The sequence below is a fragment of the Akebia trifoliata genome, chromosome 15 (genome assembly GCF_017979445.1).
Source record: "Akebia trifoliata isolate Shusen 1 chromosome 15, ASM1797944v1, whole genome shotgun sequence".
NCBI classification, from domain to species: Eukaryota; Viridiplantae; Streptophyta; class Magnoliopsida; order Ranunculales; family Lardizabalaceae; genus Akebia; species Akebia trifoliata.
The window spans coordinates 671,562-685,330 of record NC_141389.1 but is presented as its reverse complement, the minus strand read 5'-3'; the positions used below and the strand labels follow the sequence as shown (position 1 = coordinate 685,330).

Sequence of the window (13,769 nt, the reverse complement as noted above, 5' to 3'; positions counted from 1 at the left end):
CTCTAACGTTGACGGGAAAGGGATCCTTTTTTATTACTCAAACTCTAACAACTTAACTCAAAAACTCACTCGAGTAGTATGCGCAAGAACCACAGATTTTCCCTCGGGATACACATTGCACATCCCCGTAAACATATACAGTTGTGTATCTCAAGAGAAAAAAATCTATGATTCTTGCAAATGGCACGTCAGTGATTTTTTTTTTTTTTTGGAGTTATTCTGTAAGGTTAAGCTAAAAAGAGAATTTTAAGTTCTAAAAATACTTTATCCATCTAAAAGTAGTTGATAATTGCAAATCTAAGGTTTGTAGGGTCCACCAACCAATTGCCGGATGAGAGCTTCTTGTCCACGTGGCTGATTCTCAGTGATGGATCTTCAATCTTCCACTTGGCTTGAAGCACTTAGACGAAGCTCGTTCACTCAAAACAAATCCATTAATCACCCCCCCCCCTCTCTCTCTCTCTCTGAAACTACTGCTTATCTTTCAGGGTACACCATAATAAACTACACCCACTAATCAACGGTGGAGATGGAACTATGCCAATCATCTTCTTCTCTCCCTAACTCTCGAGCTCTCACACTCTCCTCTCACCGTATTACAGTAACCTCAAAATCTGCTTTTCATCGTCCTGTTTCATCGCAAACCAATCACCAGAATCAGAAACAGAAGCAGAAGCAGCAGATTTCAGCTTTTCTTCGTTTCTCAAATTTGGCTTCAACTTCTTCTCCAACTGGTTCAAAGAAATTGACCAAATTGAGGAGAAGAGGTAGCAGTGGAGACGACAACGAAACCCTAATTAACTCCAATGGATTACTCGAAAAATCAAGTAGTGCAATGGAGCAGCTTGACATTGAGCGCGGTGTCTGCGTTCCATTTCGCAAATACACGCCACAAATGGTATGGGTTTCTTGAATTTTTGTTTAATTTGTTGAATTTCGCTCATTATCATGCAATTTTTTTTTTATTTTATTTTTTATGTAGTTCTTATTATTATGTAATTCGATTAGGTAAGAAATCAAGTTTTGGAATCTAGACTTGTGGCTATGTTGAAATTTCCCTCATTTTTTGTTTAGTTTCTTGAATTTCACCTCATCTTTATGCAAAAAAATTTATTTAGTTTTTATTTTTATGTAATTCGATTAGTAAGAAATCAGGTTTTGGAATCTAGACTTGCTATTATGTTGAAATTTCCCACATTTATGAGGGGAATTTGAATTTTTTCATTTAATTTGTTGAATTTCCCCTCCTCTTTATGCAATTTTTTTTATATAGTTTTCTTTATTATATAATTCGATTAGGTTAGGACTTAGAAATAAGGTTTTGGAAGCGGTTTGCAGATTGTTTGGAGCTTTATTATATGTTGAATTTCCCCTCACCCTTATGCAATTTATTTTAATATAGTTTTCTTTATTATATAATTCGAGTAGGTTAGAAATAAGGTTTTGGAAATGAGGGGAATTTGAATTTTCACTTAATTTGTTGAATTTCCTCTCATCTTTATGCAAAAAAAATTGTATAGTTTTTTAATTATATAATTTGATTAGTTTAGTAATAAGATTTTGGAAGTGGTGTGGAGATTGTTTCGAGCTTTATTGTATGTTGAATTTCCTCATTTATATGAGGGAAATTTGAATTTTCATTTAATTTGTTGGATTATATCGCAATTTATGCAATTTTTTTATATACTTTTCTTTGTTATGCAATTTGATTAGGTTAGAAATAAAGTTTTGGAATCTAGAGGTGCTATACTATCGCTTATCGGTCGCGGTGTAGAGATTGTTTGGAGCTTGGGTCTCTACTGGGCTTTTCTTACGTATGATTGCTTGGTCGGACGGGATCAAGAAGTTGTTCCCAAACGTGCACGGCAGCTCCGGAATCTTTTGTGTGATCTTGGACCATCATTCATTAAAGCCGGGCAGGTTCAATTAATTGATTGATTGTCGTTTTCTTAGTTTCAACTTTCAAATTCATGTTAATTTAGTGCATCTTCTAAGCCTTATTCTAAAAACAGGTTCTGGCAAACAGACCCGACATTATTAGGGAAGATTATATGAATGAGCTTTGCATTCTTCAAGATGACGTTCCTTCATTTCCGAATAAGGTAAAATTGAATATATACTTCCATCATCATCGTCAAAATCTTATCACAAGGATTTTTGCTCAAAGGGAACATTTTCTGTTTGAAGTAGTTAATAAATCAGTTTGTCAAATTTGCGTAGGTTGCCTTCACTATCATTGAAGAGGAATTGGGGAAACCCCTCGAAGCAGTTTTCAGCAAAATTTCATCACAAACAATTGCAGCTGCAAGTTTGGGTCAAGTTTATCGTGCTACTCTACGTGATTCAGGAGAGGATGTTGCCATCAAGGTTTTGTGATGTATCTGGTTTCTTTGTCTTTTACTTTTGTACCTTGTCTACTGGGTATCAAGTTTGAATACATATTGTAATTTATCATATCCATATGGTAACTCTTGTCTTCTAAAGGGGTATGGGTTGATACAGAAATTTTATCGCAATTTTTTGTAAAATATGTTGAATATTTAAATGTATCATTTTTTGGAGTCACCCTTTTGTACTAGGTTACAATATTTAGTACCATATTTGTCTATAATCGCTTCCCCAATGTGGACAAACCTTTTCTTCTAATTGTCTATTTGAGTCATCTATAACTATGGCTAGTAACAAGGACACGGACATGTGTCTTGGTGCCAAACATGGATACAGATTGTCAGATACAACGCCTTTGAGAAGACTCATCCATACATATGTATTGAAATATACTATTTTTGCTATATTTAATTTGAAATTTTAAAATAAGAATACGAGAAAATTGTACGAAAAGTAGATTTTCAATACCAAATCATGGTTATATTCAACAACTAAATAAGTTAGTGATGATGATGATGGACTACATCTACTCTCTTTCAGAAGTCAAAATTTTAATATAATTATAAATAGAGGGTGACGTTACGTGTTAGGATGTGTCTGATTGTGTTTGATACATGTCTGACTTGATAAAAATCCTAAAGGTGTCTTTGTTACCTAGAACTATTATAGTAATCTTGTTTTGGTTTCATCCTTCAAATTTAGTTTCCATGCATCCAAAGTAAATTACAATCAAATTCTAATATGGATAAATTCTTATGTTTACTTATAGGTGCAAAGGCCTGAGATAGAACCTATAATCTATCGGGATCTTTTCCTGTTCCGTACTCTTGCTTCATTCTTGAATGGTATCAGTCTACAGAAATTGGGATGCAATGCGGAGCTTATAGTTGATGAATTCGGTGAGAAGCTTTTGGAGGAGCTTGATTACACGCTGGTACCTTTGGAAACTTCCTGATATTTCGGACTCGCAAGTCTGTATTATATGCTACTGAATGATAAAAAAGCAAAGATGGAATTGGGGCCTTCACACTTATATTTGTGAGGCCTAAGTTTTTGGTGTTTTGATCTTAGTGATTGTATGTGTGGATACACTGCATATTTCTATCCTCAATTCTTCCAAGTAAATGTAATAATATTAGATTTTCTTTATTTTATGTTTAATTTGTATTGCTTTTGTTATTCAGGAGGCCCGTAATATTGAAGATTTTCTGGAGAACTTTAAAGATGATCCTACAGTCAAAATTCCCGGGGTTTATAAACAGCTTTCTGGTTCACGTGTTTTAGTAATGGAATGGATTGATGGCATTCGGTGCACCAACCCAAAGGTTAAGATATTAAAATAGATGATGCCATGTATATTATATCTCACTGAACCCCAGTTTTGATTCCTCCTCCCCTTTGTTTTTGTTTTCCATGGACAAAGCCTTAGTGAGGATAGAGTTCTATGTTAGTCTTCTAGAATAGGCGTATCTGTCTTTAGTATTTGAATTTACTTTATTTACATTACGCATAATTCCTTCTTTTTGCCGTGTACTGCAGGCTATTAAAGAAGCAGGCATTGATGTGAATGGGTTTTTGACAGTTGGAGTGAGTGCGGCATTAAGGCAATTGCTAGAATTTGGGTTGTTTCACGGAGATCCGCATCCTGGAAATATCTTTGCTATGCAGGATGGGCGTATTGCATATGTTGACTTTGGGAATGTGGCTGTGCTCAGTCAGGTGCAATATGTACTTCAGAGATACTAAGTTACTTACTAACACAAGAATGGGAAATGTTAATAATCATAGTGACAAAAATCTATGATTTTTTTTTTTTAAATTGCGATTAAAATCACGATTTTTTTAAAATGTCGCGATGTTTTTGAAAAAATCTTTGACTTTTCAAAATATAACAATTAATCGTGATTTAATCAACAATTTTTTGAAAAAAATGACAGATTATTTTTTTAAGTGTTATTATATTATTTAGTATATGAAATGCATTTTTTATAAATTTTTTTTTTGAATTTATCTGATGTTTTTCTGACTTTATCAATCTTTTGCCAACTTTTTCTGAAGCTTTTCTATTGCTGAATTATTCCTGAACCCCAACTTTGTCACTATGTTAATAATAGACTTTGTGCCCTTGGTCTATCTTACACATGAACGCTTGCCTACACACACACACACACTTACTTTCATGAAAGATGTGGGGAATAGGGTAAGCAATGCTATCCAAACTCGTATTGTTGGATTGAGTACTGTTTTTGGGTATTGGTACTTCCAGGGTACTTGTCCATCTTGTACCAAAGCCATCCAGTCAATTTCATTGTGGAACCTTAATTTCCAAAACGTTAATGTAATTTTAGAATATACTTACGACGTTATTTCTCTCCGTTAACTCAATTTTCTTAGTAGATCAAAGATTGTCTAGAAATACAGATAATAAAAAAATTGACTAGAAAAGGAACAAAAAGAAATGTGTCCTTTATTTGGCACGTTGATGCATTTAAGTATTGCTGTCATTGTTGAAATTAGCCTAATCCTACCTGAGTAAAAATAAGGAAGCACAAAATTATAATAAGAAACAAGGAGTCTAGCGAAACGACAGATAGTGTTCGTATTCAAGAGTAGGTCCCATTGTGTATATTATTTGAGCATTGGTGAGATTAGAAAGAGAGTCCATGCAAGACTAAAACTCTAGAGGGCTACTTTGGAGTCCGAGGCCTTAGAATAAGTAGAACCTAGACAGAGTATGTGGAATATGGCTTTAATAACAACACCCATAGACAGGAAGGGGCAGCAAAATAGATGGCCAAGAAGTACCCCACAGCAATCATTTTAATTACCCATTGTTCCATTGCTACTCAAGTGCAAAATCCATAGAGTTGTAACATTTATGGACATAAGTTTCCCCCTTTTTTCTTGAAGTTTTTATTGTGCCTTGAATGAAGCTTTTTTAGGTTGTTAGTCTGTTTGCAATCTCCTGAGGAGTTATATGCTTTTTTATCCCAGCAAAATAAGCAGATTTTGATTGATGCTGTTGTCCATGCTGTAAATGAGGACTATGTTGAGATGGCGAATGATTTCACCAGGCTTGGCTTTCTTGCTAGTGGGACAGATGTAGCTCCTATCGTCCCGGCTTTAGAGGCAATCTGGCAGAATTCATCTGGAAAAGGACTATCTGATTTTAATTTTCGGAGTGTTACAGGTAAACTTCATGTCCTGGTTTCTACTTTTCAGCAAAACGTGTCCTCTCTTACTCTAGCTTTCCTGTCAAACACTATTTTTTTAACTTTGTGCTTGAGGTATGTTCTCTAATGTTTACCTCCCACAGTAACTAGGGATATTTGTCATGCCTCCCTACATACAAACGATGTGGACTTACCTCCCTTGACCATTGACGGTGATAAGTTCAAACATGGACTGACAAGATTACCCCTTGTTTTCTTTTACCTTTTATTTCAACCAAATGTTTCTCTCCCATGGAAGGTAGTTTTGTCATTTCCTGTTAGGCATGTCAAATTTGCCTATTAACGAGGGAGCAGGCCAAAACCCCAAAAAATGTTGCACAACAGAATATTTTCTGTATGTTTTGCATGAATGAATTTAAAATAACTGATTCCCTTCGGCCAAATAAGAAGAAAGTTTGATTATGATGCAACACTAAATCTGTTTGGGATATTGAGGTCCCCAAATTTCAGTTGACAAAGCAAATATATGTTAGGCAAAATTAATTAATTAACCTTGACGGAGGGATTTCTTTCTAAATACCCCTCAACTTTTGGGCGGCAACTTGATAGTCCAGTTAGTAAAAAATTTCTTTCAATGATTCATTTCTTGAGATCAGCCTTTTACAACCACTAAAATCAACTTTTATAAATCATTGATCTCAACGTTTGAACATGAATAATTGAGATCAATGATTCAAATTGTCGAGATCGGCGATTTGAATAGTTCATCAGTACAATTTGAGTTTGATGTTTTATCGGGGAGAGGGGGCACTAAGAAATAAAGATTTTTACTAACTGAGTTGTTGGGACTTAAGATAATGCCCCAAAAGTCAGGGTGCTTTTGACCATCCATATTCATATTCTGTTTCCAGCCTCTGGGAAGTCCTATTCCTTAGTTGGTCAACCTTTGTCATTTATATTTTGCATGCATAGTTCATCTGATTCTTCCTATTTCTTACTCCCACCCCTTTTATGGGATACAGTTTAGGCACCACCCATGCTTTTGATAGTTCTCCTGATCAGTTATGTGATGTTGTACATATTGCAGGGAAGTTCAATCAATTGGTTTACCAATACCCCATCCGTATACCTGAGAGGTTTTCTCTAGTTATCCGTTCTTTATTGACCCAAGAAGGCATCTGCTTCACATTGGAGCCAAATTTTAAATTTCTTGAGGTAAAGAACCTTTTTTTTTTTTTGTCGTGCTGGAGTGACCTCAAGAATCAAGATTGTACCTCATATTGCACATCCTGACGTGAAAGTGTGTAGGAACCATAGATGCTTTTTGACTCGTATCTCGATGAAAAGTATTTAAGGTTCCTACATACTTTCACGTCAGGATGTGCGATATGAGGTACAATCTTAAGGTCACTTCAGCATTATTTTTTTATTTTTTATTTTGGCTTGATTTTTTTGTTTTATGAATAAATGTTATATAAAAGAATTGCATCTTTGCAGCATAAGTTCCAAAATACAGTTGACGGTTTCATAAGTTAATGATTGTAATAATCTCCAACAGTTTTGTGAAAACGGTAGGAATGACCATCGTTCCATTCTAGATTTAATTTCGGATTACTATAGCCATAGTTCCATTGTATATTTAATTTTTGATTACTTGTACAAACTTTGAAAAATTAATTTATTTAAAAAGTTTGCTACATCTATTAGTTATGGTTTTAAAAATCATTGTCTACGATAGTAAGTATAAAACGTGTCCACCATGGATATTAGTTATTTGAGTGCCTGCTACTTACATCTTCCATAATGTGAAAATCCATATTGAGTCGGGAATTGAAAATGATTCTGTTTTTTATGTGGATGTAACTGTGAAGAATTAGCAGTTTATGTATTAATTGATGGCTAGCTGTCTTTTTAGGTAGCCTATCCATACGTGGCAAAGCGTCTTCTAACTGACCCTAACCCTGCTCTGCGAGAGCGCCTTGTACAGGTCAGTTCCAAACTAATCTTCTTATGGACATATTTCTCAGTTATGTTGTTATTTATCTCTCCTCTCTTCATTTGTATGGAATATTTATGTATTCTGAGTTACATAGTTGGAGAACTTTTACACTTCATTACCTTGGCATCTTACGTAGTATTTTTCAACCATTTTAAATATCACTATCTTGTGTAACAAGGAAACGTTATTTTAAACACATCTTCTCACACACACAGATGGTGAGATGTATCCCTCACTTTGTGGGAGGTGGTTGTAGGTTCAAATTTTCTTTATTTTAACAAAATTTGCCAAGCAAATGTAATTTTGCTGGCACGGATGTGTTGGTATGGGTGTCAGGAAAAGAAAAATGTTACGTACTTCTATATACTGTTATACAACATTGAAAACATTTCTACTTAATTAGGGATTGGCTACCAGCCTTGAACAATCCTCTCTATACAACATTAATTATCTATACTATAGAAGGTGGCATGTGTAAATGCACATGTATCAAAAAGGCTTATTTGTAATTTTAAAATATTGAATAATTTTTTTTTTGAAGATTACATAATGAAAAAGATATTTTTATAATTTTGAAAACTAACCAACATGATTATAGGGTCATGGGTTGTAATTTTCTTGGTTTTTGATTAAAATAACCCTGGTTATATTTGTTTTAAATGTAAAGGTGGGAGCATTTAAATCAGTGGATTTCTGCTTCTTTGCTTTTGACGCCGATCAATTTATGTTTTAGGTTCTTTTCAAAGATGGAGTTTTCCAGTGGAAACGACTTGAAAATCTCATAACTCTAGCAAAGGAAAATGTGGCCAAGATGAGTAGCAACCCGGCATTGCAAGTGAATAACACGTCTGTGTCGATGTCTCACATTTTCAAATTTGGTGTTCCATTATTTATTTATTTTTTTGGATGTTTGCTAACCAACTACCCTTACACCAGGCAAAGTTCAAGAGATCGGCAATTTGAGAAGAAATTAGACCTCACTGACACCATCAAGGATGGAGCTCGCCTTGTCCTAGTTGATGCAGGGATACGAAGACAGCTTCTTCTAGCTTTAACCGAAGATTCCAAACTTCACATTCAAGAGGTTTGTAATCTCTCTCAGACAATTTTGACAAACAAATTTGATATTCAATCTGCGAGATTGCTGAAATGTGTTGATGTTTCTTCCATAGCTTGTTGATGTATATAGACTGGTTCAAGGTGACATAGATGTGCCCTCAGTAGCTTTGGAGGTCGCGCAAGGTAACACCCCCCTCCCCCACCACACACACACACACACACACGCACACACTTTTGTATACATACATTTTAGTTTATTTTGCTTAGTGTGAGTATCCCCACCCTCGGGTGAGACTAATCCCACGGTCACACACACCACTCCCTCAAAAAGTCCTATGTGCAACTGGTTGAGTCGAGGGTCAACCGGACCCTGGATGGTGGCCTCATGGAATTCATTGCTTTGTGGGGTTTTGAAAACTTGACCTACCCTTCTTGAGGAGCTTATCAAGGTTCAGCTTGCCACTAGGCCAACCCCTTGGGGTTCTTTTGTATACATACGTACTCAAACCACGAGTAGATTTAGTGGATTGACATGTTTAAGAGAAACTAAAAAAAAATATGTTTTGGTTGTATGCTTGGAATTGCAGGCATACCATCCGTTACACGAGACATCATGCTCTCGTGGAGTGATTCAGTTTTGGCAGATGGGTGAAGTCGCGGGCCGTGCAGTATCTATTTTTTTAAAAGTGGAATTAACAGGTGGACCTACTGAAGGCATGTAATGTTATTCTTCTGTATTAACCCTCCCTTCCCTCCTGGTTGGGGTAAGGATTTTATCCCAACCAAATGTTGTAATATTGGTATATAATTACAGTTCTTTGTATAAAAGATATTTGTGAAGGAATCCAAAGAAAGGAAAAAAAATAAGAATTATACTTGCTCAAAATTCTTGCTCCCTATTGGCATTCTCACTTTTTGGCTTGTGTACAACAATTTGGAATTGGTTCATTTTTTCATTAAAATAGTCTTAAATAAATCATTAAGATTCTTCAAGTATAAGCATGGTTTTAAATCTTGTCCGAGACCGAGATGACTTGTCCAATACATCTCAGTATCATCCACCACCGAGACAAATGGACAAGTCAAATGTATCAGACGAGATTTGAAACCCCAGTTCATTTTTCTCATTCTTGAACGAGACGACTCAAACATATCAAAAAACTCATCTGAGACGACTCTGTCTCGTTCATGGACAAGACAAGATGTAAAAACGAGTTTTGAAACCATGAATATAAGGCTATTTTTATATAGAAAAATTGAAATTTTAGGATGGACTGAAAAGTATGGACAATTCATCATGGCCCAAACACCAACATCATATCTAAGCATGAGTAACGTTTAAAATGTTGGATCGATTAAATGTTTCAGTTTATGAAAAATTGATATGGTATCGGCTAATACATTTGATACAAACTGATACAGACCCGATACATTGTTGAAATATTCAATGTTTCATATATGTATAGGCCGGTATCAATATGTTTTGGCCAATACATTCCAATATCTTAAACAATGACTATATATTGTTTTAATTGAACTTCTTCTGGCCCTAATGAAAGTACACATGTTGTTGGTTCATGAGAAATTCAAAAATACTTCTACTGGTTTTTATATCCCATAGAAATTCAAAAATACTGCTACTACATAAAATAATTTTGAAGTCCAAGCTTCCATGGGTCATGGAACAAATAACAATAAAAAGACTTTCCAACTTGATGCAAGGGCAAAGCACATTTGTTCTCGAAGCGTTTCAAAGGAGAGTTTCTTTACAAATTTGGGGAAGTGAATGGTGGTCAAGCACCCAATATAGTTCATGGGACCTCAAATTACTAGCACTGAAATTCTGCATCCATTCGTGAGACATATCCAAGTCCATGTTGGATCTGTTCCAGAAACATTCCACAATTAGATTATGCAATCAGCAAGAATAAATGAAACTTAGATGGTACACTCATTCAAGTGGTACAAAAAGAAACATTTGGTATGGTAGGATGGCCCTCATGTCTTAATCATCAAATCTCCGATGGCTCGTGTCCTTGCATGAAACAGGGACCTCATGTTCCCTTTGAAAACTTATAAATTTTTTTTTTTTATAACTTACTTCATGACTCCATGTAAGTTACAGAAAGAAAAATTCTATAACAAAAAGTACTAAAAAAAAAATTCTAATACAGGTTACCAATGGTTGATGCCAAAATGGAAAAAAAAAAAAAGAAGAAAGTATGCCATATAAGATAAAAGCACTCGGAAAGCTGAACAGTCTATCTAACATGGTGCAAAGACCTCAAACAAACCTAAAGATGGATCTTGGAACTTGTTTTTCACTTAAAGCAGTAAAATATTTCCAAGATTAAGCATGAGAGCTTGGCAGTCTAATAGTTCAGAACCCATTAGAATAAATACTACTTAACTGGTAACAACAACTAGTAATGAAAAAAATAAGGCTAGATTGAATGGTCAATACGGCCAGCTTTGTGTTTTTGAGAGAGGATTTAACATCAACTGGGGCCACAAATTGTGAGTGCTCACAAGTTTCCATCTCTTCCCAACAATTGTCTCATCAATAAATTACTCTACAAATACTCACTCAACAATACATACACCCATTTAGAAGTGTGCACTAGGGTTCCTTAATGCGAAAAAGCTATATTTTAGGACAGTAGAAGAAAATTTTAATCTGTTTTATTAAAGTCTCTGAGTGTTGATACCATGACCTAGCTTCGATACACTCCTTCACCTACTAATTACTGACCACTAATCTCGCTCGCCTAAAAAAAATCTGTTTTGGAAAGTAAAAGATGGTGAAGATTGGAATGGTGCAAGATGGACACGTGTGGTGTCAAACTAAGCTACATTCCACTATTTAATCCTTATAGCTAGAAAGAACGTTTTCTCAAAATACTTGACTTTGTTTTTAGTATAGAGTCGTGATCCGATAAAGTGTCCCACGGTGTCTACGTGGCACATTCTAATTGGAGACTAACACACATCGGGCTGCATGCCACGTAGAGAACAGCTCAATTAAGAGCCCGATGTGTTCTAATATCCAATTAGGACGTGCCACGTAGACACCATTCCTATTCTATCGGAACACAACACCTTATCCGATCATGATTCTTTAGTGTAAAATATATAAAGAAAGAACTTAGATAAGCTGATATAAACTAAAATCACCTTCAAACTAAAACTAATAGCCCGAAAAAAAAATATAGAATAACACCTTATGTTTGAAAGTGTGTCCATTACACGGAAACATTTTAACAAATGGAGTGTCATTGTTGCATAACTTCTGATTGTAAAAAAAATCGAATATTTAATTAGTAATGCAATTAAAGAAAAAAAAGATGGACTCAAGTCTCTGACCTTTTCACGGAACAGATGGGACTGTTGGTGTCGGTGGAGATTCCCTTCGAAGCTCCTTAACAAGAGCAGCGAGTGCCTCCGGGTTCAAACCCAGATCACATAGGGCAATGAGAATCGATAGAGTGTGTCGATCCAGCCCCGTATCAAGAATGTTCGACATGTGAAATGCTAGGTCCAACGATTCTCGAGCAGTCCTACTGGACTCCGGATCCATATCGAGGACCCCAAAAGTTTAGATTCTGAAATAAGGAAATAAAATTGGGCATCAAACTAACTAAGTGTGAATGAAATAGATCTGTACAAGTTCACTGAAAATTCAAATTATGATAAAAGGGAAGAAAACAACATAAATAAACAGAGTCAATATTGAGATTATTACTTATATTCGAACCCTAATTATTGGGATTAAAAATAACCCTAAAATTACGAGAAGAACACTCGGATCAAACCCTAATAACAACCGAAAATAACTACTTCTTACAGAACGAATTGTTCTACAAATTTAAAATCAAAAACTATAAATTAAAAGAACAAGAATCAAATTAAAATAATAAAAAACATGATTAAATCCAATCAAACATTCAAACCAATGTACAGAGAGAGAGAGACCGCACCTAGGGTTGGATGAGATTGCCGAATACACAGAGAGAGAGAGAGAGAGAGAGAGAGGGAGGTGCTTTTAAATTGAGAGCATTACCGGGCAGACCTAACTGTTTCATTTTATTAAAAAAAGCTCCCTTGAGTTCTGACAACTCCTAGAGAACCTTACTTTATGAAGTTTGTTACTCGCCAAACCTTACTTTTTCAAGTATCACCCACCAAACCTTGGAGTGGGAATCCACGTCATAAAATTCAAATTGATTTGTTAATTAGGATAAAATTCTAAGAATTTGTAAAAGAAAAAAAAAAAAAATTTAATTTTCAACATTGTATTTTAATCTTAAATTTGGGAGATTGTCGGTAGTCATCCATTTTCAACACTTCGATCAAGTTTAAAAGGGTATTTTTTTTTATCTGATTTTTTCCATGAATTTTAGAAGGATATGGTGTTGGATTGTCAATTTCATCATCCATGTGGACCCAACGATTCATAATAAAATTTGAAATCTTACTAAGTTACTCATGCTAGTCTGATTCATAAAATAAGATTTGTTAAATAAAAAACTTGATAAAATAAGAGTTTTTATAATAAAATTGTAAAGATAGGTCAGGGTCATCTCCAACCTTGACTAAGATCTAACATTTGAGTAAGAATAATGTTAAAGTGACCTAAAAATTGGAACTCACATCGCACACTCTAACGTGAAAGTGTATAGGAGCCATAAATGCTTTTCCTTGAGATACGAGTGAAAATGCATCTATGATTCTTATCCACTTTCACATCAAGATATGCGATATGAGATCCAACCTTGAGGTCACTCCATCACGACTCTTAGAGTAAGAAAAGGTAAAATGGAACTCCACTCTTTTATTCAAACTAATATCAAGTCAAATGAGACTTAAATCTATTATATTTTAACGGAGACTCAAATCTTTAGTCAGCAGAAGATTTCTAATTTTGCTACTGGAGTGCTCTTATATCAAATAAAACGTTTAATCACATTTGAGTCGTAATCGGAGAAGGCATTACAAATTAAAAGTCAAATTATTTTAAAAATCTAAAATAAATAAATAAAGGGAATGCTGACATCCAAGATCTCATGGGGACGTGAGCAGTCACATCTTTTTTCCAATAATACCCCCTTATACATTATCTTTTACTGAAAAAGATAGGGACATATTGTCCC

At 34.9% G+C, this 13,769-nt stretch overlaps 2 protein-coding genes across 2 annotated transcripts; one reads left to right on the top strand and one right to left on the bottom strand.

Annotated features, from left to right (window-relative positions):
* The first annotated feature begins 432 nt into the window (after window positions 1-432).
* Window positions 433-9,505, top strand: ACDO1 (Protein kinase superfamily protein). The gene is made up of 14 exons (XM_086426925.1): window positions 433-898; window positions 1,714-1,920; window positions 2,013-2,102; window positions 2,221-2,367; window positions 3,158-3,322; window positions 3,573-3,713; window positions 3,928-4,107; window positions 5,383-5,578; window positions 6,649-6,776; window positions 7,477-7,548; window positions 8,294-8,406; window positions 8,497-8,644; window positions 8,733-8,802; window positions 9,207-9,505. Exons 1-14 carry the CDS (start codon window positions 530-532, stop codon window positions 9,269-9,271), a joined length of 2,091 nt encoding a protein of 696 aa, XP_086283051.1. The 5' UTR covers window positions 433-529; the 3' UTR covers window positions 9,272-9,505.
* A 699-nt stretch (window positions 9,506-10,204) lies between these two features.
* Window positions 10,205-12,708, bottom strand: LOC147383754 (mitotic-spindle organizing protein 1A-like). Its single transcript, XM_086426930.1, has 3 exons — window positions 12,597-12,708; window positions 11,983-12,221; window positions 10,205-10,502 (listed from the first exon to the last, which is right to left on the bottom strand). Exon 2 carries the CDS (start codon window positions 12,194-12,196, stop codon window positions 11,987-11,989), a length of 210 nt encoding a protein of 69 aa, XP_086283056.1. The 5' UTR covers window positions 12,197-12,221; window positions 12,597-12,708; the 3' UTR covers window positions 10,205-10,502; window positions 11,983-11,986.
* Window positions 12,709-13,769: the final 1,061 nt, after the last annotated feature.